The 25000-nt window shown below is 49.5% G+C and overlaps 3 protein-coding genes across 6 annotated transcripts in view; 1 reads left to right on the top strand and 2 right to left on the bottom strand.

Moving 5' to 3' along the window:
• The window catches only part of LOC126571428 (nucleoprotein TPR), a 12234-nt gene extending 5562 nt beyond the window's left edge, over positions 1–6672 (top strand). The window contains exons 3-8 of one of the 3 annotated variants that reach the window (XM_050229919.1): positions 1–1630; positions 1741–1926; positions 1997–3021; positions 5302–5905; positions 5999–6158; positions 6230–6672. The exon at positions 1–1630 is cut by the window's left edge and continues 4429 nt beyond it. In XM_050229919.1, the coding sequence (XP_050085876.1) occupies positions 1–1630; positions 1741–1926; positions 1997–3021; positions 5302–5905; positions 5999–6158; positions 6230–6507 (3883 nt within the window). In that variant the 3' untranslated portion in view covers positions 6508–6672. Of the gene's footprint in view, positions 1631–1716; positions 1927–1996; positions 3022–3749; positions 5276–5301; positions 5906–5998; positions 6159–6229 lie in introns of those variants that run through there. The other 2 variants (XM_050229918.1, XM_050229920.1) reach the window with 2 other exon arrangements.
• A 393-nt stretch (positions 6673–7065) lies between these two features.
• LOC126569367 (choline transporter-like protein 1) lies at positions 7066–11961 on the bottom strand. Its single transcript, XM_050226399.1, has 8 exons — positions 11896–11961; positions 11702–11818; positions 9254–9373; positions 9054–9160; positions 8478–8964; positions 8009–8377; positions 7548–7928; positions 7066–7374 (listed from the first exon to the last, which is right to left on the bottom strand). The coding sequence occupies exons 1-8, from the start codon at positions 11959–11961 to the stop codon at positions 7066–7068; spliced, it is 1956 nt and encodes a 651-aa protein (XP_050082356.1).
• Positions 11962–13995: 2034 nt separating this feature from the next.
• The window catches only part of LOC126580989 (uncharacterized), a 12335-nt gene continuing 1330 nt past the window's right edge, over positions 13996–25000 (bottom strand). The window contains exons 1-5 of one of the 2 annotated variants that reach the window (XM_050244368.1): positions 24931–25000; positions 21168–21369; positions 20155–20386; positions 18699–20055; positions 13996–18599 (exon numbers count right to left, since the gene is read on the bottom strand). The exon at positions 24931–25000 is cut by the window's right edge and continues 1330 nt beyond it. In XM_050244368.1, the coding sequence (XP_050100325.1) occupies positions 15292–18599; positions 18699–20055; positions 20155–20386; positions 21168–21369; positions 24931–25000 (5169 nt within the window). In that variant the 3' untranslated portion in view covers positions 13996–15291. Of the gene's footprint in view, positions 18600–18698; positions 20056–20154; positions 20387–21167; positions 21370–22823; positions 22896–24930 lie in introns of those variants that run through there. The other variant, XM_050244369.1, reaches the window with a different exon arrangement.

The raw sequence follows: 25000 nt of genomic DNA, 5'->3' as shown, positions 1-25000 counted from the left end.
GCTTGCGCTGACGGATGCGAAGAACAAGGAGCAGCAAATTCGGAAGATCGCCAAGCGCTACAAGGAATCCTTCATCGAGATGCAAAAGGAGAACGATGAGCTGAAGGTACAGCTGAACATCAATCCTGCTGCAGCAGAGACACAAGACAAGACTGAACCGTCCGGTGGCGATAGTACCGTGGAGAGTGGTGGCGCTAGTGGTAGTACCACCGGCGATGCGGCAAGTTTCGCCGCACAGCTAGAAGATTTGCGCTCGCAAACCAGCGAAGAGATCGATACGCTTCGCAGAGAAAACGAACTGCTACGGGCGAAGGTGGAGAAGGTGGACCAGCAGCAGCGTACACAGGGTGCTGACACGGCCGCGGCGACGGCGGCGGCCGGTAGCGATAAGCATCGCATCACGGCACTGACGGAACAGAAGGCCACTATGGTTCGCGAGCTGCAAGCCGTCCGGGCACAGTTGTTGAAGGCGCGCGAAGAACTGGAACTGCAGCGTACGCAGTACGAGGGACGCTTGGCGCAGCTCGAGAAGGAGGCTGGCGAGAGCAAGGAGGTAATTGCACGGTTAAGTCGCGAAAACGAACAGTTCACCGTCCGGTTGAGCCAGCTGACGCGCCAGCTAGGACTGCAGCAAGCAACGAAGCCATCAACCAGTGCCGGCGTTGTTGGTGCGGGTTCGTCCGAGAAGCCTGTGGGCGAGAGCCCCCGGACAGCGAACGTGAAACCGATGGCCGGACCGAGCGTTCAGCAATCGGCCACCGTAACACCACGCCGTGTCAATGAAACACCATTGGCCAGCATACGACCGATGGCGGTCGGAAGTCGCACCGTTGCTGTTCTCCCCACAAGCCAGACGAGCAGTAGCAGTGGCAGCAGCAGCAGCAGCAGCACCAGCTCAAGCACAAGCACCGGTGGCAACAATGTAGCCATTGTACAGGGTTCCTCTTCTTCCTCTGGACTGACCGCGACAGGACCCTCGTCGAATGCGGTTCCGGCAGGATCATCATCGTCTGTGACAGGTGCAGGCCCGGGTAGTAGCAGCAGTAGTAGCATTACCGTCGGTGGAAGCTTGCCTGGAACGTCGTCCGCAGTAGCTTCGAGCCTCACCACAGCATTGGTGCCTCCCCAGCAACAAGTCCACACAACTGCCAGCAGCAGCAGCAGCGCAGGTGTTGGTGGCAATCTGAACGAGTCACTGATTGTGTCTTCGTCCCCTAGTAGCTCCCATACTGATTACATGCCAGCAACCAGTTCAGCGAACGTCGCTGTAGCTGCCGTACCCCCAATGGGATCGGCAACGACCTCTTCCTCCTCATCAAACGCTGCGGAAAGTTCGTCTTCATCTTCTTCGACGGCTTTGCTGACGGCCGAAAGTGATAGCCCTGCGCAGCCATCTACAGGCGGTGTGGCACCCATTGTCGTTGTAGCTGATCAGCAACAATCAACACAGCAACAGCAGCAGCAGCAGCAACAGCAACAGCAGGCTGCTGTTGCCATGGTGTTACCACAGGTGGATGGCCAACAACAAATCCAACAGCAGGTGCAACAGCAACTTCAACCATCTCAACCATCTGCGAGTCTGGCAGCGTTGCCGCAGCAACAGCAGCTAGCTCAGCAGCCTCAGGACAAGGTAGGTTAAGCAACAACCCATGGTTAGGTTGGATTTATCTCAAATGAAACACCAAAATCAATCAATTCCTCGATCCTCATGCTTAGTGTTTGCAACTGCTCAATCAACAGACCAGCCAACAGCAGCAGGCCTCTTCTAGCAGCACGGTCACGACGACTCAGGCCGGCCCTAAGCGCCCACGGGATGTGGAAGGTGATAGTTCAACGGATACGGTTAGCCAGCAAACAGGCAGCAAACAGACACCGGCCAAGAAGCGCCTCCGGATGGCCCAACCAGCTACCGGCGAAGCATTCCAGGTATGTATTGATTGGACAGCTGACAGCAGCAGGAGTTAATGTGGTTTATCTTGTGTGTTCTTCGTTGCAGGGAGTAAGCGGTTCAGGTATGGAGGTGGAGTATCAGGTACCGACATCATCGCAACGCGATCAGGAAGACGAAGTGATCGCCGTTGATACCGAGGAGGAGGAGGACGAGGAAGAGGACGATGATGTGAACGACGTGGAGGATGACGAGGACGAGGAGGAAGATGAGGATGAAGAGGAAGAGGAGGAAGAGGATGTTGGGATGGCCGATGAGGGTACAGCTGAAGCGGACGATGGTCCAATGTTTGCGGATGGCTACGAGGTCGGTGAATCGTACGGTGGACAGCAGGGCGCAGGGGAAGGTCCCGACATCGACGAGGATAACAACATTGCGTCGGCCAGCAATAACGAGGTGGATGTGATGGATGATGACAACGAGCTAAGGAACGCGGCGTGTGGGTCATCATCGACTAGTACGACCACAACCACCGCTTCCGCGGCCGCCTCGTCCAGTGGTGTCAAATCGAGCCAATCGCAACCGGCCCAACAGACAATGGATACCACCGTCGACGCGGAAACCAGTAGCACCAGTGGCCTGGTGGCAGCGGCTGGTAGCTCTTCATCCATCGCCAACACTACCACCGTACAGCACGGTTCATCCACCTATACCCTGGAATCGTCCTCATCCTCTTCATCGTCGGGCATTGGCGAAACGAGCACCACGACCGGCACCGTCACTGGCAGCAACAACATTGCCTCGTCACACGATTCCTCCCCGCAGCAACCCCAGATACAGAGCACTACTAGTGGCACCGGTTCGGCTGGTGTAGCCGAAAGTGGCACACCGCAGCCATCGGGCAGTAGCAACGTCGTTGGTGGAAGCACTAGCGCCAGCACCAGTACCAGTAGTAGCAGCAGCAGCAGCATCGTAGCCACTGCTCGCCAGGTGGTTAATCCGCTCACTCGCCATCAGCAACAGGCGGCTCATCTGATGCTGATGCAGCAGCAGCAAGGCTATGACGAGGGTGCCGCCGACGATCGCAATGTCCCAAGCACGCCCACACTGTACGCTTCACGCCGAAGCGACGGGTAAGACATTCATCTTTCTTTTCTTCTCTTACTAACTATTGGTTGTGTGCGTCTTCTATGTGAAAGATGGTTTGCTGGGGAGAACAACTGTTAATAAGAATCATAAACCCAATCCCTCCGATCATCTCCTTCTTCCCGCTATCAAATTATTATAAGAAGCTGTTCCCTTTTGTCAGTACTGTTTATCTGTTGTAACATAAGGCTTTTCCTATCATTTCTTTTTAACAATTAGACCGATCTAGTTCATGTATGATCTTCAAGTCTAACCAATATAGATGATAAAGCTGCCTATGATACGAAAATGCTGGCAATCACGCAAAATTTTGGGTCACTTTCTTCTAATAGGTTTAATAATTCCCTTTGTGTTCACTCATTACGGTCCGTAGAGACATGCTCATCGCCAATATCTTTCCTACCATTGGCATGCATCACAAAAGCATCCGTCCAAGACTTTCCTTATATTGTCTATGGATGGAGCAATACGTAACGTTTATTGCCTATTTGTTGTGTTTGTTGTAGCTTGCATTTTATGTTGGCGAACACTAGCGCTACCATTCATGAAACAATTTGAATTATTTCAAAAAACTTCTAATGTTGCACCATTATCCACATTCTATCATATCCCTCACATATTCATTCTGACCGGCTAGCGCATCCAGCGGCTAATGCTCTTTTAATCTTTTTTTTCTTCTTTCATCTTCTATCCTATCGCTTTTGGCTTCCGAAAGATTGATGTGAAGAAAGCGAATCTGCGAAGACAGTCGAATATAGGGTGAGAGTAATAGTGTACGATATCAGTGTGCCAAGATGTGTGCGCGCGCGCCGATCACCTGATACCGCGAACACAGCAGATAAAGGGAAGACTGACGGCTGAAGAGAGATATAGGTGATAGTGATAAGCAAACAGAAGCTCGCGACCATCAGACGCTCGTTATCAGGAATCTAAGGAATCTTTTTACATTATTGTACAAATGAAACCCTTTACGTATATACGACCGACCAGATCCTGGACAATGGATGGTGAGGTCTCGGTGTGCCAATACACTTCCGCAGCATTAGTTATAGAAGCATTAGTTATGTGTCCCTTCAAACGATCATCATCGTATTCAAACGTGTTGCTTCCATGCTCTTAGTATAATAGCTTAGCGTTAGACAAATCCTACCGCTCTGCGTTCTACGTGAATTGAGAAATTATACAGACAGCGAACGCGCGAGGCACTACAGATCAACACAACAAGAGACAACGGCAGCAATCAAAGCGAGTGCGCACACGATTTCGTGTCATCGTCTTTCTGTTGCGTCGTAGAATAATTCAATAGGGACGGCTAACCAGCAAGCATCTACTAGAAGGAGCTTACTATATTTCCTTTTCTTTCTGCTAACCGGCACACCTAAAATAACGGATGTGATCTGATTGATTACGACACTGATCCGCGATCAATACGCATGCTGGCAAACGGCGCAAGGCGCAAAGACAGAAATACCTTGTTGCACCGGGCGCCCCCGACTTTACACTAGTTTTAGACCGGTAGTTATCATTACTTGTATTATTTTCTCCCCTTTCTCATTCATCCGGAAAGTCTAGTATCCTTCACAATTATCACGAGGGCCGCAATTACGCACCGTTTCTCTTTCTTAAGCTAAGAATAAAAATGAACACCTCTACAATAGTTTCAAACGAAGAATCGAGTTTGTATGTATGTCGTTGTGTGTGTTCCGGTGTGTGTATCACGATGTCGCGATTTGTAATGGTTGCATTTCATTTGTGATAAAACCCCATGTCCATGTCCAGGCTTATCTACTACTAACTTCATTGTTGCGATGATGAGAAGCGAAATTTGAAATCTATTGAAATTGAAAAGAATTATGAGAATCGAGAGAGGTAGAAAAAAGCGATAAAAAAAACAGGAGTAGAATTCAAACAAAGATGAGTCTGCATTGTTCTGTGGCGTCGGCTTGTCGTAGGTTCACGAACTAAATCCTATCGATGTTTCATTAGTTCGTATTATGTTTATTATTTTCTCATTTTTTTGCTTTTTTAAATTGTTACACTTTTTAAAAGTTTGTGCTCCAGCTCAACAAATAAATGGAAGAAGGAGATGGGATGCTTCCGTGCGAGCGGCACCCTTGTACTGCATGGTCCTTAGCAAAGCATGAGACTCCTTTTTATTTCCTTTCGGTTGCTTTCCATTTCCCCTGCCAAGAGTGGCCAAATACTGCATACGATGATAGTGGACAACAATAGCCAATATAATGTGTTTTGGTTCTCTGCTTCCGCAGGTTCAGTGAAACCATCCTGAGCTCGCCACATCCGCAAGTTCCGAATGCACGATTTGTCTTTGGCGAACCTTCTTCAGGAAGCGGACGTCAGTTGCCCGTTGTTCCGGTAAGCAGCCGATCAGATGGAACTGCTGGGCAGCAACAACAGCAGCAGCAGCAGCAGCAGCCCCAGGAGCTGCCACAGTTCCTCGATGATACTAGCCTTGGACCACTGGAGGAGTCGGCCGTAGGTTCTGGCGTCGCCGGCAGTAGCAGCAGTAGCAGCAGTAGCAGAGGCCGTGTTGTACCATCCACTACTACAACGTGCGAAGCGCAAGCGTCCTCTGCAGGCGATCTGGAGAATGCGTTGCTTCAGGATGATGACGAGGAAGAGGAGGAGGAGCAGCAGCCCGAGCAACAGCCAGAGCAGCAACAACAAACGCTACACCAGCAAGAGGAACAGCAGCAGCTGCAGCAGGAGCAGCTGCCACAACAGTCAGAGACGCACTCACAGCCACCTTCACAAGAACACCAACAACAACAACAACAGCATGAGGAGATGGATGTACAAGAACAACAACAGCAGCAGCAGCAGCCGGAGGCTGGACCTTCTTCCGCGCCAAGCGTAAGTTTTTGCAGTAAAACCGGGCGGCACCCCAATCTCATGCAAAAGGTCGGTCAGTTGAATATATTGCGCTCCTCTTCGCTCTTGTTACAGAACTCGGCAGCCAACAATGAGGCGGAGTATGTGCAACCGCCCAAGAGAAACTTGCGCTCGCTGAGCCAAGCCAGTCTCAGCTACGATCTCAATACTCGGGCTCAGAAACGGGATGCGTCCGGTCGGGAAGATTTTAATCGCAGTTGGAGCGATCCACGGTGTAAGTATTGCTGGGTTGAAAATGTGGAATATAACTCTCATATTTGCCCATTCTCCGATCTTTGATCGCAGCTCATCAAGCAAGAGGCATGTCACGTATACCGGCGCGTGCTGGTCCATCGGCCTCTGCCCATCAGCGCATTTATCACGGAAAAAACATGCAAGAACAACAGCAGATGCAGCAGATGCAGCAAATGCAGCAGATGCAGCATATGCAGCAAATGCAGCAGCAGCAGCAGCAGCAACAGTACTCGGGCCAGCAAATGGGTCACTCGCCGCGTCAGAGAGGAGGACAGCGCGGTGGCAGGCGAGGACGAGCGGGGCGACGTCGCCAAAGTGGCGCATACTAAATTATTTTCCTTCAATTACCTTTTTTGATCCACGTTCTTCGTAGGTTTAATCGTAGCTGTAACTTATAGTTAACCACCGAGGCTGGTTAAACCTACAATCTGCATACGCATTTCTGGAATGAAAAAGATGCAATCAAAATAAAATAAACACTACGACACACAGTACGACAACACACGGTTTTTGCAAATTGTCCGGTACTATCCGAATGGTAACATCTGAACTGCAAGTGTTTCAGAGTTGCAATCATCATGTGATAGTTCGATTGGAATCACCAAATACTCAACTTGTTGCTTTTGATAAGAACCACATCGGACGTCAATACGCGTTCCTTTGTCACTTTATTCGCTCGCATAGACTAGAATACAAAATGTCGTATAAAAATAGGCAGCCGGATAGCGTCTGCGTTTTCAGAGCCGCGACACAGACTCACCAAGATCCACTCTCGCTTCGCTGTACTACTAATGCCGAATCGGTCGGTTGAAGAAAAGAATAGGCAGAAAGCAAAGGCACAACACACACACACAAACGCACACAAACACAGCATTAGAAGTAGTGCACTAATCAACTGTTTCCGAAATGGCCGCAGTACGGAGCTGCTGCTGCTTCGCGGTGCTAGGCGATGAAGATGCCTGCTGCGATGGTTTCGATTCGGATGCCATCCACGCCTTACCCTCACGGAGAGCCTGCTGTTGGTGGTGGTCATGGTGACTAGTGGTGGTCCCAGCCCGACTGCCATCGATGGCTAGGGCCCGTTTGGAGTTTTGCACAAACTCCATCAGTCCACGGGACATGTAGTATGGCCGCCCGATACCGTCGTTCGTCTCGCAATCCTCACAGAAGCACAGAAATATCGTATCGACCGTCATCTGTGGTGAAAGGAAACGTGCAGAGGAAGGTTAGCAACAAGACACGAGAGAGAGAGAGAGAGAGAGAGAGAGAGAGAGAGAGAGAGAGAGAGAGAGAGAGAGAGAGAGAGAGAGAGAGAGAGAGAGAGAGAGCCAAACCGAAGAACCAGACCCCAAGAACAGCAGCTGCTTACCTCGTACACGGTCATGAAGCAGTGCGCCACCAGGTAGGCGAAGATGCCAATCAGGATCAGCGGTACGTACGGATGGTGCAGGCCCGGCTTTCGCTGTATCAGCTCCATGCCGAGGAGAGCCGTTGCGACGACGACAAACACCTTGGCCAGCACGAGCACGAAATCTCCGACCGAGTTGATGGCGACCACGCGTAACGCATTGCTCGTCAGCAGCCGGAACGCATGCTGACCGGCCCGACAAAACGGATCACCGTGCATCGCGGTCAGTATGTACGCATTACGGGTGAGGTACTGCAGGAATCGCTCGAAGCACCGCAAACAGCACTGGCAGCAGTCGAACAGACAGTTCGTCACACGGTTCTGCGGATTGCGCACCGAATGCTATAGGTTGGAAGAGAGGCATGGGGGACAATAGCGATTAAATGAAGCCGATAACACACCCGATCTAGATAAGGACTCACCATCAGGAGCTTCAGCAGCATCCGCAAGAACTGGACCAGCGCGATCACGAACGAACCGAGCGCCACGGTGCCGAGATGATAGCGTACCAGATTACCGTAAGCCCGACCGATCGGGCTGCCCAGCTGGGACTTGTTGCGCGTAAAGAACCAACCGGCGACCGCGCCGGCAATGACCATGTGCTGGCACCCGATGACGAACTGGGCGAACCACAGGAAGGCAAGGAGGTTGTACCAGCGGGTCAGCAGCATCGTTGGATCCTTCTCGTATCGCGCACTGTTATTACCCTCGATCACCAGCATGCCCGCACTTTCGATCCACACCGTAAAGTACACGTACAGAGCGATCGCTCCACCGATCGTCACGAAGGTCTACGGTCAGCAAAACAGAGAAAGAGAGAGAGATAGAGAGAGAGAGGTGGCATAGAGTGAGGCTATCATCCGCGGAATGTCCGAACCGGTCAATCCGTACCAGCACAGGTTCGGCCAGCAGTAGCGGCATACTGGCGATTGCTTTGCCCGCTTCCCGGAACAGCTGGACAACGAGTTTGATCCGTCGGCGCATCACTAGTATCACCAGACAGACGATCACCGTGGCAACGGTAGCTCCGACCGCGTAGTACAACCAATTGTTGATGCGCATACGTGCCGACTCGCCGGCTGCCGGTGCCGTCTGTTCGACCTCATGCCGCCACTTGAACCACAGCCAGATCGTACCGGTGGTACAGGCAAGCAAGACGGCTACCAGCACCAACCAAACGATCAACCCCGGCAGAACGCGTAGCAGCACGAGCGTGAGCAGCGAACAGACGAATGCAGTCAGCGCCAGCCACAGCATTTCGCGCTGGCAAGCGTCCAGGTCTTCCGATACCTCCTGGAAGAAGTTCCGCAGGCCGGTCCGCGTGGCGACCTCTTCCGTGGGGTTGCTTACGCGGATGCACCGGTTGAGCCATGGTTTACTATGATCGTGAATGGAGAGGGCAGGAAATGTGGTGGTCGTAACATTAAGCCACGCGTCTGGTTGCCATGGCAAGCACGGGTTACTTACAATCCTTCCACCTCGTTGCAACTGGTGACACACATCCGGTGCAGATCGCTGGTCGATACACCTGACCCGGTAACGAGTAAAAACTTTTGCTCCGTTCTATCAGCACCCTGTGACGAAGGATGGAGTGATGTACAACGATTTGAGGGGAGAGGGATATGTGCAGGGAAGCATGGGCACATCATCGCCGACCCCGTACTCACCTTGCACGCCAGCTTCTCGTCCGGCAAGTTGTCCCGGCCACACACGTTGGCGCAGTCATCGTAACCATTTATAATGCGATAGATATCTCCGAATGCCATGCAGTAGATAATGAGTACCAGCTAGTTGGACGTAACCCGAGGACAATGTGGAGAAAGGGGACAAAAAAAAACCCCTTCAGTTTTCATGGCGTCCTTGCACACCACCACACCGGGAACCGATCGATGGGGGAGTCGTCCTAATTCGAAGCAACTAGCAGGTGCGGTAGGTGTACATATGAGTCAGTAAGGGAACGCTCATGTGGTGCAATGTAGTGTGACAATAATGTGATTGACAGGACAAGATAACGAGGACTAGGGCAACACGCAGTGGCGATGGAGGCAATGGGGATGGTAGTACTACCAGTCCCGCGCACCTAGGACAGCGTGAACAAACGCGTTGATCAGATTAAGCGTGTCCCGGCACGCAGGGTGCAAACCATATCTGCACGAACTACTTGCCGTTCAATTTCAAACCCACTGCGTTATTGAAATGACTCAATGCTCTTGGGTGTTTTCACGTTTACCAGTGGAAACAGGCAATGATTGGGCGATGAGGAGTGCCACAGAGCAGGAAATCGTAGATATAATTACGGCTTCCCTAAGGTTCTATCAGACAATGAAAAGTATCTGATTGATTACGCTGGCCTGTGAGGAGAACTTTGCACTCAAGATTTTATTACATTTCAGATTGTAGTCTTTTGTCACATACCACAGATAGTCAAACGGAAGTGTCTTAGCATAAGATATTTGCTGAGCATAAACCATGCCGTAGTATCCTTGCAATGTTGTGTAAATGTGTAGTATGTTTCTGTTGCAGATCAGCTTTCGACTTATTCGTGTATTTAATAGGTTTTTTGTTCGCTTTTGGGCATCTGAGCCATTTTTAGACACATTTTGGCTGTTTTCTGACACATTTTGGCGTAGGTTTTTAGTTTTGCGAAGTTAACACCCTTCCAAACAGTCGCGGGTTGTTGAAAATATTAGGTTGGGTAATAAGTCTTTTCGTATTTTTGCAATAGATGGCTTTGGAGTCGTCTATCTCCACCGTTATAAATCACATTATGTCATATCATACCACGTTTTTTTAAGGGACATTTGATGTATCTTTTAATCAAAACAAAACAGAATTTGGAGCAGTGACCAAAAAGTTATAGCTGTTCAAAGATTTGTGAAAATAGTGAAGAAATTCGCTATATTTTGAAAATGTTCTACAAAAATGGGAAAAATGCCACGCAAGCCTCCAATTAAATTTGTGATGTTTAGGGGGACGATGCTGAATCAGTTCATGTAGCATAACGATGGTTCGCTTGCTTCAGTTCTGAAAATTTTGATGTGAAAGATGCACCTCGCTCTGGTCGACCTATCGTTGCTAAAGTCGATGAAATTATTGTAAGGATAGACCAGGATCGTCACATAAGCAGCCATTACATCGCTAAGGAACTAAACCTTCACTATAAAACGGTTTTGAACTATTTAAAAAAGGGTGGCTACAAAAAAAAGCTCAATTTTTGGATACCGCATGAATTGTCTGTGAAAAATTTAATTCACCGAATTAACATCTCCGATTCTTTGCTGAAACGGAATGAAATCGAACCGTTTCTGAAGCGAATGGTTACAGGATATGAAAAGTGGATCAAATACGACAATAACGTGCGAAAACGATCATGGTGGAAGAACGCAGAAGCTACACAAACAGTCCCAAAGCCAGGAAGACGCCGCGGAAGGTTATGCTCTGCGTTTGGAGAGATTGGAGAGGAATCAATCATTATACTACTCCAGACTGGTCAAACTATTCATTCTAGACTTTACTGTGACCAATTGATGAGATTGAAGCAAGCAATCGAAGAAAAACGGCCAGAATTGGTCAACAGAAATGCCATCGTCTTCCACCATGACAACGCTAGACAACACACATCTTTGATGACTCGGAAAAAACTGGGAGTGCTTGGCCGGGAAGTTTTGATGCATCCTCCATATAGCCCAGACCTTGCACCATCGGATTACCACTTGTTTGGTTCTATGCAAAACTCCCTTAGTGGAGTATCGCTACCTTCAAGAGAAGCATGTGAAAACATCGTGTCACAGTTTTTTAACGATAACCCACGGAGTTTTTACACTAAAGGAATTATGTCTTTAGCCGAGAAATGGCAAAAGGTGGTTAACCAAAATGGATAATATTTGGTTGAATAAAGTTGCTCAAAACTAAAAATATATCCCTTTGAAGTTTTACTCAAAATACGAAAAGACTTATTACCCAACCTAATATACAAAGGATAGTGCACGGAGTAAGCCGTTGCCTAGCACCTCACGGCGTACTAACCGAAGACGAAACTCCCCCGTAATAGCAACCCGCGCTTTCGTGCACACCACTTTGTACAACACTATCGCTACCCGCGGGATGAGACTCACCAGGATCAGAATAAAGGCTGCCTTGATTGCAATGAACAGGATGTCCGTGCAGTGTCGTTCGGTGCGGAAGATGTTATTAAGCGTTCCATCGCTTGTCGGTGTTGAAGATTTGGATTGCTGGAATGGTTTAGAACTCTACTTTAACAATCCACCGGCCTACTCGTATGGTTACGGTGGAAAGGAGTGAAGCTTACATCGAAGGATTCACCCGGCGACACCTTGTCGGTACGAGTGCCGAAGCAGCAGCAAAGCTGTTGCATTTTCCAGGTCAACACTAACACTGGTATTTAACGTGATGGTCGAAAATTTTAATATTTTTTTATTGTCGAATTGTGCACGTTTTAGAGTCCGCCATTATGCTTCCGGTAACGACCAAAGATACAGATTTAAACTGACCAGTTCACTAACTTGTAACACTCACAGTCTATATCAAGTTACGATCACATCCGAAACGGTCTGCAAGTATCTTTTAACTATCACTATCTGTGAGACTCGTACGATAAATGTTTCACAAAAATCAACGCTGTTCAGAGGGTCAAATGCCCGGCAATCTAAGCAAACCAGCAATCACAACGACCTCACGGGTCCCTGGTGAATGAACGACTGGCGTACGCGGACCACCATGTCGGCGTCTACGCTAACGCCATTGGAAAAACGCACCGACATAACTGAGTCATCCCGAGCCTAGTTCCAACTCGTGTTCTAGTACTCAGGGAAACTTCCGAGACCCCTTCTCCTTCTTCGCAACGGAGGTCCCTTCGGCCGCTATCCCCGGTTTTTCCTTTTTTGCGCCAATTAATGAATTATGATGCACAAACGTTGCTGGATGAGGGTGATGGTGGGCTGTTGCCCCGACCCCTTTGCCCTCCCTGGATCAGCTTTGTCGCGACCTAATGGACATGCTCACGTGCCGGATGGCTCAACACCTGCCATCGATTCGGTGCGGTACAGACAACGCAGACACCCTCCTTTTGCGTATCTAGGCAAGAAGGCCTATGTTCTTACGAATAGTAGTAGACACAGGGCCGGGCAGAGCTATTGACTGCACCTAGAGACTAGGGACTAGAGAGGACACTGATTTTCGGTGAATGTTAATGATCCTGGCCGCGTTATTATGGCAACTCTCCCCCATTCCACGTACCGTTTCGTATTGCCTGGTAACGATACCAACGCCAACTCGGACGAGGAAGTTGTTACGGCTGTGCAGTTCATGGAGTCCCCTCGTTGCATTGGGGCATTGGTTGCTGTGTTTTCGGTGAGTCAGTGGGGTGGTCGTGGTTACAGTACATTCACTTCAGTAATATTCGTTCGCTGGGTTACTTTAACTAATTTTAGTAGTAAATTACTAAATTTAGGTTAGTAATTTAAAAAAGGGTTTGCAATTTTATAAAGATAAACGGTAAATGCACATTTTAGCAAACAATAGCTTTTCTTGCAATTGGATAGCTGCATTCGTTGCATCAATTTGCAATGTAGCTTCCTGAATGTTTAATAAACGCATATCTAGCGTAGGCAAATCAATAACTTGGACTTTAATAAAAGTGCAAAATCCTTCCTTGTCATCCATTGTACTAAGCGAAACGAATGAGGACCGATTTCCCTTAACGCAAAAGCATTTCCCGATGCCATTCCGATTTTCCAGGATTCCACGACGAACCGAAGACCCTTTTTACGTTCCATCGCACATCCCTGCACGACGATGCGGGAGTACTCCGGTGTTTCGGTTTGAAATGCGCAGAAAAATAGGACACATGGCAAGGGTGGTTCCGTTGAATGAAATTTAAACAAAACCGCCGCCCGCCGCTCCACACGGTGCAGTGTTTGTTCACCTTGCTCGGAGCCAAACAAATGGGGAGTGCACTATGTGCGCGTCGCCAAATCGACGCGAAACACCCCCACCCGACCTGTACGGAACCAAAATTCATCGCTCTAGCCACGGTTACCCTAGTGACCGAAGGCAAATAACATACATCGCGCTGCTAGTGAACTGGCGAATGGCCGAACGGCGGCATTTTGTTCGTAGTAACCAACGCGTGTTGTACGGTAAAACACATTAAAATCGTCGTAGCGTGGGGCATGGCGTGGAACAAGTGCATGTACTTTGTTTACTTTCGATCGATTTCGATTCCTTCGACACGGGAACGGTCGGGAACAGTCGGGAGGAGATCTCTAGGCATAGGAAACAATATTCAACCCCGGCGACGTCCCAGTGATTATTTCGGACAACAACATGGCACATGTGCTACGCAATGGAATTGGTTTTTTAGTTCCCCATGCTCTCGGGGATACTGGTGTATGATTATTTCCGCTAGAACGTCGACATAAACGGACTTCTGCGGTTTTTTTTTATTTGTAATTTTTTCCTTTTTTTACATTTTTTACTACCTCACGTATGGTTACGTTTTTTTTAATGATGCAACTGTAAAACGTGCGTAATCTATATTCTTGCTTGGCGTTCTAACGATCCTTTCAAAATATAGGACTAAGATATCCGCACGATAAAGAACTGCGCTACCCTGCGTTTTCTATTAAGAAAAAAATATGTGAATTTTACAACGAAATATGCTGGTTACCTCCATTACCTTCTCTATTCAAAAGTGAAGTGAATCCAAAACATTATCTCACCTAATAAGTTAAAACCCGGTGTTTCTGCCCTGTGTGTAGTATACAGTACACAGAGTAACCATAGTAATCAGCTGTATTAATAACGCGCATCTAGTATTTTCACTTTTCGTACGAAACCCTACGAAATTTCTACTATAAACTACGCGTTGAATCTTCCATCATATCGCACATTTTTCTGCATTTTTTTGCTCTTTTTTTCAAGTAAACCGGAAAGTAAATTGTATATCGCGCATCACCCGGTATCCTTAGCGCAACGTAGACTTAACGAACGCACAGACATGCAGCAATGCTGCAGCTGGCTAGCCCTTAGCTATGTCCTACCTACGGTATTGGTAACAAAAGCCTTTTAAGAACTATTATTAAATACAGTCTTTCTCTTTAGGCAGAGGCGAATTGGGAGGCCGCCTCCGCCGTCCTACGTCATACCATTGCACCAATTACATTGAATCCTTCAGACACACAAGGATCCATTATTGGGTGGCCAACGTTATGCTCCGCTCTATCTTTACAGGTAATGTTTGTCTTTACTGTTCCTCTTTTAATTCCGAACATTAGCCAAACCGTTAACTGATAAAATAAAGTTAAAACAGCTGATGGCCAAATGACCAAATCTGTACAATTAGGGAAACTATTGAGAAGAAGAAGAAGAAGAAGAAGTGCAAAATCAATAAAGGGCACAAACAGTGCTAGACGCTCAGTAAAGCATGCGTAAATGTTAAAAGCTATCTAGACGCTGACTGATTAATATCTGCATTGCTGACAAATTAAGCAAAAATAACTTCCGAAAATCAATGATTCCTATAAGTAAATTCCAATGATAAATTGTTATTTGTAATGCAATTAGTGCAACATAGTAAATCAAATTCCAATAAAATAGTATCGCTTATCGCGGATGTAACGGCCACTCGCTTACTAGCCAACGCCAACGGGCTGCGTTACGTTACGGCTGGCATCCTCTTTGTGTCTTAAATTTTCGGCAACTTTTCCGCGACAACGAGTGGATTTTCTCGCTCCAGCAGCTTGCGCCCTTGTAGCTTGAAATCGTACGAACAATTGTGTGCCTCGGCATACCGATGCTGCGCACAGAAGATCTTCTCGCAATGACACTTCATGATCATGATGACGCCAAGCTTCTTGTTACACTGGGCGCATCGGAGCTTCTTCGATTTGATCTGCTCGGTGGAGTGTTGCTCTTTCGCCACTTCGTAACCGGCACCGTTTGTTCTGTTTCCTGTTTCCTCGTCGCCTGCATTACCGACACTTGGTTCGGCGGGGAACGTCAATATGCCCGGTGGTGAAGAGGATGCCGATGGTTTACGTTCGTACACCGCACGTGGCTTAGGTTTGTGTCGCTGCCCCGCCGATCCTCTGCCCTCATCGACGATCGCCGTCATAGTGCTGCTAATGGTAGCCGTGGCAGCCGTTGTGGTACTAGCAGTCGACCCCGTTTCACATAGCTGCTCCCGGTCGATGTGCTGTATGATGGAAGCAATACCCGACTCGTCTTCTTCGTCATCGTCTGCGTCACCGTTCGCGCTACTATCACTATTACCAACACGGTGGTCACTGAAAGCATGATGCATCAGCGTACGGCTACGCGACGAGAACTGTACCAGCTCGCCATCGCTGCAATGATTAGTAGCGTGAAATGCGGGCTTGGTTCCGTCAGAGACCGTATTATTTTGATGATGCGATGACGGAACGTTATTCATCAACATGGGACCGTGCTGCTGGTGGTGATCCTTCGATAGCAGGTATTCGTAGGTTTGCGTAGCATCACCATAGCTTGACTGCTGATGTAGTATGTCGGGTAGAGAGAGACCGGAGCTGGAAACGCTTTTCCTCGTACCCGGATAATGGTGCAGGTGCTGATGTTGCTGACTGTGCGGATGATGCTGCTGCTGCTGCTGGTGACGCGAGCTCGGTGCGTTGATGTTGATGAACTCAGCACTATCGAAGATATCGCTAGTATCCAGCTCGACGAAATCATCGAAGAATGAGTCCATATTGAACAGACTCTCATCCGACGGGAAGTAATAGTCCGATGGACGGCGCAATGGTGTCGAGCTTCCATTTCCAGCACCTTCGATGGGGCCGCCAAACAGCATACGTTGGTTGGTATCCTCCATCACCCGCTGATGATGATGACTGCAATCCGACCGTGGTAGAAGCGATTTGGAGGCATCAGCGCCACCATCTCCGGGTGCTGCACTTGCCGAGCAACAGCTCAGTCTCGAGAAGCGACACTCGAAATCACCACCAACGGTAAAGCAACGTCCCACACCACCAGCACCACCACCACCTCCAATATCATCATCGTACAGATTCGAACTCGCCGTACTGTTGCTCGTGTTGCTGCCGGTGTTGGCCAGCTCCGCCGAATCCGCTATGCTGGCCAAATGGTCCCGAATGCTTGGCAAATGACGACTACCACCACCGCCTAGCGATTGCTGTCGCTGCCGAAGGTATAGCGCATCACCACCATTGCTGGATTCACTGCGACGCTGCTGCTGCTGCTGCTGCTGCAGACCATCACCACCACTGCGTCGTCGTGAGGCGGTCCCTGCTGCCACGGATGGTGTCGTGGCAGCGAAGAGGGCCTTATACCGATTCAAATTTTCATTGCTGCGCACGTAAGCAATGTGCTCATTGGTACGATGCTTCAGCAATGGTGACATCTCACTAGTTCCATCCGGTGGCAGCAACGTCGTTAGTTTCTTCTTCGCCGCAGACGCCGCTGCCCCATTGCTGACGCACTCCAGCTCCGATGTCGAGCTTGAAAGACAGGCATCGTTGAGGTTTGTATAGCCACGGCGATACTGTGAGGGTACGGTTTCGAGACGCGACAGCTGTGGCACTAACCGTCCGTAGCTGGTCGTTGCAGCACCGAACGCATTGAGCAGCGTCGGACTGCTACCGAACGCCTTACGAAACTCGTTCAGATCGATCGATTTCGATTTGCTACCGACGGCTTTGTAGTACCGGGCGTTCGTTGAAGCGGATCTGCCACCGACGGTTCCTTCTCCCCTTTCACCACTACCACCACCTCCAAGCTCGGCCACACTGAACAGATCGTCCTCATCGGAGGAGATGGACAGGTGACTGTGAATGAAGCTCGTAGAATTGGACGTTGCGCGTGGCCGGCGAATCGACGAACAGGAGGACGACGAAATGCGTTCACGTGCCTCTTCCTCTTCCGCACTCACACCAACCTCATGCTCATCCTCTTCCACACCAGCTTCCCGCCTCAGCTCGTTTTCCTCGTCCTCGTCCTCCTCCCCCTCCTCCTCCTCATCCTCATCATCTTCGTCCTCATCTTCATCCTCGTCCTCATCCTCGTCTTCCTCCTCCTCCTCATCATCTTCAGCACCGAAACGTATCGCATCGTCTGCCGTCATTTGAAGCCAACATTCGGTGTTCAACTCCAAACCGGGACAGATGACGGGTAGCTTTATCACATTCGTACTATCACTAGCGATCACTGACGGGTCGGCAACTTCGGCACCGACTGCCGTACTGCTGCTACCTTGGTGATCGCTGCTATTATTATTATTGTTGTTGATGCTGTTGTTTGGGTTCGCTATACGCTCCACGCGGTGCTCCATCACTGTATCCGCCGTCATCCGCTGCAGATCCGATGGGTGGACAAACTTAAGCTCAAGCTCATTTATGCCCAGCTCCGAATGGTAGCGAGCGTACTGTTGGGGCTGTTGTTGAGAAGCGTAGGGGAAGCTATTCTGTCGATTGTTGTTCCAGTGATGACACCAGGTGGCCGCAGCAGTGCCAGCAGTGCCTCCATTCCCCGTGGCCATCAGTGAAGCGTGCGCACCGGTGTCGTTACCGAAAAGGGAACTTCCATGGGACGGGGTGCCACCGATCGTGGCAGGAAGAACACCACCACCACTGCTAGCATTATTGTTGTTCGAGCGGCTATCTACCGCCAGCTGGGCCAACTGAAGCAACGATTCTGAAGCCAGCTTTTCATCTGCCGTAACCTCGTCGATCTCACCACCGATACTCGCTGGCGGTAAACTGACTTCCAGTAGACTCTTGCCTGCGCCTGCCTTCTGAGCGGCGTTACTCGAGACGGTAGTGACGTCGTCAGTAGAATGGACACCTTCGCTTTCCTTAAGAGTAGCTGCAGAGGCGAAGCCCGCTTTCGGTGAATCACCGCGCAATGCAACCGTTTCCAGTTGGGAGTACGAGCCCAGGAACGACTCAACAGGCGAATCTTCTCGTACAAGCAACTTCGGTAGCTCATAGACGCGTCCATCTGCAAAGAACCAGTATTTGGTTGATTAGTGATCGTACTCATTGGCGCTACAGATAGCATGGAAAGTGACGTCATCCTAAGCAAATTCCCACAACTTACCGTCGGATGTAGACTTGTACAGCTTTCGGAATGGTTTGTCGACTGCATGCCCTCCACTCTTGAACGCAATCTCTGCGGCCGCTATCTTACAGTCTCCAGCGATAGTTGCCAAAGAAGATTTCGCCATGGTGCCGCCCGTTGCTGCACCCATACCACCACCGCTGCCAGCAGTCGCCTTCATGCCGATATCATAGTCCGAGATATACTCATCGATATTGTTCAAAGACGGATTGATTTCCGGCAACGACTTTTTACCCAACCCTCCACTAACACCACCGGCACCGTACTTCTTTGCACTGCCACCAGCACCACCACCCCCGACAACCAACTTGTTCAGTGCGTCGTTTGAAAAGGTTCGATGCTTCTTGGACGGTGTGTACTTGAGCAGCTCGATCAGATCGTGCAACGACGCGGACGACACTCGTTCGTCCAGCTGTCGCAGGGATTGCGTTGTGCAGGTGTTTCCTCCTCGCACAACATTTCCTCCGTTACGGGACTGACTGTTGGCGGCCGGGTAACCGATTGTGCTACGACAGGCTCCACCACCACCACCACCAGCAGCAGCAGTGTCTCCACCATCCAATCGATTCAATATTCCGTTCGATTGAAAGGACAGTGAACGTTCGAGTGCACTGTTGGATACATGGTGGCCACCGGGCATGGTGTTCGGTGCGTCTCTTGCGGCAAAATCGTAACCCTTGGCACTGATTGTCTTGAAGGATCGGTTTCGTTGCAGGTGTTCCCGGATCTGCGAGCGTTTCTCCAGCTCCAGCACGGTCTGCTTGGAGGAACGGGCCGAGGAAGAGGCACCACTTCTACCGAGGCCACCGTGTAGCAAGTTGACTAAACCATAGTTAAACGGATGCGAACCAGTGGACGACGATGAGGGATCGATAACAGCGGGCATCGATTTGCGGTGCGGTGCGGAAGATGAACTAGAAAGCATTGAACCGATTGTGCCTAGGATGGGCGATGCATCGTGGGCGCCTAGGGCAGACGCTGCCGCTGCCGCCGCCGCAGCTGCAGCAGCCGCTGATCTATGGTATCCAATTGGGGTCTTTTCCTCTTTAATCACAGTCTCATGCGGATGATTGTGGTGATGATGATGATGATGATGATGGTGACGCTTCTTGTGACGGTATGAATTCCTTGTCGTGCTTTTCGTGGGGCCATCGATATCGCGAACATGTTCATTTAACCCCACCGCCGCTTGCTGCCTTCGTGCGTCACTGGTGCCACTCAAGACAGACGTCTTCTCAACGACGCTACCGCCATCACTAACGTCGTCCACGACCGTCGCACCACCGTTCAGTCTCTTTGATTTTTGGCTCAGCTTTGCTCGGATTAGTGCCAGTTTCTGAAACGAATGTTTTGAACCAGATCGCGTTCGTTTTAGGGATCGAATATTTCGTACAACAGAAATTGGCGATTGACCACTCCACTGCTGTACACTTACTTCCTTCGTTACAGCAATGTCTCGTTCTTTCTGGGTGGGCTGAAGGCCTGCACCATGGGATGATCCGGCTCCGGCAGCACCACTCCCAATGACCGATGATCGTGAAAGTGAGCTTTTCAAGCCATCGCCCGCTTTCTCCGCGCGCACCTTCATCAGCCGGTGGACGTTCTTTTTGTTGTCCTTGTAGAGCAACAGCTTCAGCCCGGGACTCTGCAGGTTCATTAAATCTTCCCTGTTGATGGAAAACGGAGGAAATTGTTTCATTAGACATTTCATTCAATAAGGGGGACACTGAGTCCAGTTCCAGTTCTTCCCTATACATACTACCCCATAAAGGTATACAACGGAATGTTAGCAGCATTTGCGGAGAATTAATGATAAACGAAACCCACATATGTTGGGTTGGCGGAATTAGCTACCGCTCGACAAACCGGCGCGTGTCGCGGGGGGAGTCGCGTGATTTCAACTTCAAATCATTAGGAAGCTGGTTAAAAATAGTTTGGCTATCCGGTCACCAAACACACAAATCCCACAAGTCCGTCCATGTCTCGCGCGGTTCTCGCGACTGTCGGGGCCTCACACATACACCCGGATCAACATGAGAGCGGTGGCTTATACCCCGCTTATTGCAGCGATAGCGACAACACTCGCTAGCAAAACACAGCGCCACTAAGTGTTGCGAGTGTGAACTGAAACAGGGACACATATGAGACGAGCGGCGCAGCCCGAGACACGCCTTAAACGGGCGAAAATTTATAAATAAACCACAGTACAACGCTAGTCCCCTCGGCTAGAGCGCGCGTGTATTCAGCAACCAACGAATCGATTAGTGGCGACCTCTCAGCGAGCTCAGCGGCGGATATTCGTGTATGTACGTTCGGTGGAAAGAATAGGGCACAACGATGAACGCTTCTACGATGGTCAGCCTGGAGCCATCACAGATGCAGCAGCAAACACAGTAACCCTAGTAGCAGCAGCAACAGCAACGGCAGCGATTAGTAGCGCCTACTTACCCGGATAGAACGTCACTCATGTCGAGCCAGTTATCGTAGTCGGACGAGATGGTAACGAGCCGCTTGGACGAGATCGGGCCACCTTTCATGCCGAGCACGAGCTTCAGGCGAGACCCATTCACCAGCGGTATATCCTTCATAACCATCGCGTCATTCAGCTCCTTGTGTTTGTACAGCAAGTGCTGCTGATTGACCGGAATGCCTGAGAACGAGAAGCGAAACGAGAAGAAAAAATATGATAAATAAAAAATTGCCAACAATTGTATGTGTGGGTGTGTGCCATTGCGCGACTGAATCATGAAATTACCCTACCCCAAAGGAACACGGTCACGTTACATAAGACATTTATTTTTCCACTTTCCATTCACCCACGATCCATCCATCAATGATTGCCAGAAAATCGTACCGATTTATCGGTCCTTTATCAAACTCAAAACACATATGATTAATGGACCGCGGTCAGAAATAGGCTGGTGGGAAGCAGCTTCCTATACGTCAGCGCACTGCAAAAAATAAAGGACAGCAGATCCGATCCAGCAGCCCCATATGCAGCTGCTTTTAATCTTATCACGCGTCTTGAAGGAAATGGGCAAATTCATCACAAACTAATAATAATGCAACAATTGCACGGCCACATGTGCGCCGGCGTCGCCGTTGCACGGCCACTACTGCTCTGCGCGCCTACACGTAGCAGGCAGCAGCGGCGGGATGGTTTAAAAATAGCATCATGATTATTTTTATTTTTCGTTTTCGCGCCCTCCGCTCGTCCACCGGGCTACTATTCTACTGTACCACACTTCGCCACGAGGCGACTGTATTTATGTAGCTAGAAGGAAGATTAATCTAGTATACCCGTGCAGGAGTCTGACTATTTCTTTGAAAAATAGTGCATCTAACCAGTCCTACTTATTGTCAAGAACCCCATTTAACTGTTTCTTCTGATATCATCAACGACAGGTAAAGGAGAAAGAAATCAAATCTAAGCATTCACCAGCGATATTCCGCTGGAATGTCCGGAGTGGAATCAGATACGATTTCCCCACATGTAGTTCAGCAGATCACACACTTCGTGTGTTGCTGGGACGACGTCAGCTGTTGAAGAGCAACGAGGATAGGAAATTACACGAATGCAATATCACACGGCGTCGACGTCGGCGTCGTGGTTGCACAGCATGATAAGACGAAGAGATGATGCTTAAAATACTGCCTCATACCGGTAGCGGCGTCCCGTGACTGCAGTCCCCCCATTATCTTGCCGCATATGACAATCGGTCATTGGAACCATTTTGCAGTTCGTGGCTGCGTGAGATGTTTTAAACTATGGATTCGACTATCTGGTGGGAACGATCATTCGATTTGTTCACCTAGAAAGTGGCTCGAAGCACACACACACACACTCTTATCAGTACCTGGGGGTCGATGGAAGGACCTATTCGGAATTGGGACACCCCCAGTGTCCCCCAGGACAGGATGATTCGGCCAGTAACGATCTGCGATAAATATCTTAACTGAAGCAACAATGGGTGATTAGTTTCTAATGTTTGATGCGACGTGATCAACAACGATACGACGGGGACTATTTTCTTCGGGTGCCTTCCCTTCACATACAGAGGTATCTATCTCCTAGTACATCAAATGATAAAGGATGGTACCCACTCTCTATAAACAACAAGTCAGCGACAAATGTATCATGACTCTAGAGGTAATGCTCTCTGTACTCTGCAATGCAACGGAAACCCCCACGGAGTCATTCATCCAGAAGATTCCAGAGCATCCAACGCGGCTTGAACTCGAATTGAATTACCGATTTGAATAGCCCAGAAAGAAGGCGCTGGACTCAGCCACCTCATCAATCAACGAGCGCGCGCGCGCGCGCGCGCATCAAAGATGCCGTGTGCCGGTTGCCAGGAACTACGTGCGAATCAAACGTGACAGCAGTTGCATCAACAGCACAGGTTGTCCGTCCATCCGTTCGCGCCCTCAATGTGCATGACCATCTCAATGCTATCACGGTCAGGGTGGCCAAGTCCCCAACCTGCAAAATGTCCGATAAGTCGTCCATCCGTCCGTCCTAGCAAAGGAAGCCTGGAAGAAGATAAGTGTCGCGAAGGCGGTGCGCTTTTGCAAATCGTCTTACTCTCTCTCTCTCTCTCTCTCTCTCTCTCTCTCTCTCTCTCTCTCTCTCTCTCTCTCTCTCTCTCTCTCTCTCTCTCTCTCTCTCTCTCTCTCTCTCTCTCTCTCTCTCTCTCTCTCTCTCTCTCTCTCTCTCTCTCGAAGCAAATATGTCAACGGGGACAGGTCGAGAGGTTTGCTGCTGTTGCTGTCGTGGATCCGACACACAGACACAAACTCGAACCAACATCAACAGCTTATCAGTTGCAACGGATCGGTTGGTGCACGCGGTAAAAGATTGCACGTGAAACAATCGTGAACCACAAACGGAAACGAAGGCGAACGCCTGCCGGTAGTGGGTGCCTTTGGCCAGTTTCAACGATCCGGACTCAGGCAGTAGCGCATTAGCGCCCGCCAGTCCAGTTTTTCCCGGTGAGATGTTTTGGTTCCTTCCCGGGTGGGTGCTGCTGAATGGCGTCGGTTGATAAAGGTGCTGACGTGGCAGAGCTAATAATAAATATCGATTCTGGCCTCGGGCGGCAGAGTCGAGTGAACTTGTCCTGCCCAAATGATACCGAGCTGCAGCAGCAAATGCAAACAATATGGCAACGCGACACGACACAGACGTCTAATGGCGCCAGCTGCAATTGGCATAACATACACGTACTACTTTGCCCGCAAGTGCGCCATTTGCGCGGCTCGGAACAGTCGGATTTATCGAACAAATTAACGTACCGCGATACTTTTTTTTTCCTTTTTGGGACACACAATTCACACCTTCCTATTGTTCTTAGTGACCCCCGGCCACAGTTTGTTCGTTCGCAATCGAACGAACGAAAGACGAACAAAAAAGTAAAAAGAATCAACGAAGCGATTTTACGGCCAGCTTAGATAAGCGCGTGAATTGATTTGGATTTCAAACTGCCACTGCAAACGACAGCACCGTGTGGTTGGTTGGTTGGTTGCGTAGCTCCAGCAGACTGCAGTTAGCCCACCTTTTTTACACTAACAATTCCGCCGACGTCGTCGTCGTCGAGCTTCTTTTCCACGTTATATAAAAGTGTGTTTGCAGAAGCAAAATCAAAATCAAAATCGAAGAACGATCCGTGGGTTGCAGCACAGGACTCGGTTACGAGCGTTGGGCACATTACGCAACCACCATTCCTGCCATTCCATTTACTCCCAAGGTCGTCGGCCAACCACCAGGCGGTAGTAGCGGAAGAAATAGAGCTTTACCACTGCATTATCTGATGGCCGGATCCGTTGCATTTCAAGGATGAACTACTTCCGTCCATCATTGCGCGACACAAGGATGGCTATGAAGGAACCGCTGTGTCCGATGCTACGCGGAATAGCATTCGCAACGTCTGCTTTGTTTGAACTATTACAATTTGCAAACTGAATTAATAATTCCACTCGCAGCGATTAGGGCGCAGATAAGCGGTGTTTGATGATGTGCCCCATTGGCACGCGGATGCCTCTGCGGATAGTATCGGTCACAGCCGGGAATCAATTAATGGGTACAAAGGAAATCAATGCATCGTGCATCACACTCGTGCGCCGCATGGCAGCACGACCAACAGCATTCTATTCTATCGAGGACACAGAAAATTGGATTATTGCTTCGCTCGGCGTATGGCCAGTGACTTACCCTCATATTTCTGTATCTTGGATTTGATGTAGCCAACCGTGTCTCGATCGTTGACCGTCACTTCGAACTC

The sequence above is a fragment of the Anopheles aquasalis genome, chromosome 2, assembly GCF_943734665.1.
Source record: "Anopheles aquasalis chromosome 2, idAnoAquaMG_Q_19, whole genome shotgun sequence".
Lineage (NCBI taxonomy): Eukaryota > Metazoa > Arthropoda > Insecta > Diptera > Culicidae > Anopheles > Anopheles aquasalis.
The sequence above is the reverse complement of the archived record's forward strand: the minus strand, read 5'-3'. Positions and strand labels throughout refer to the sequence as shown.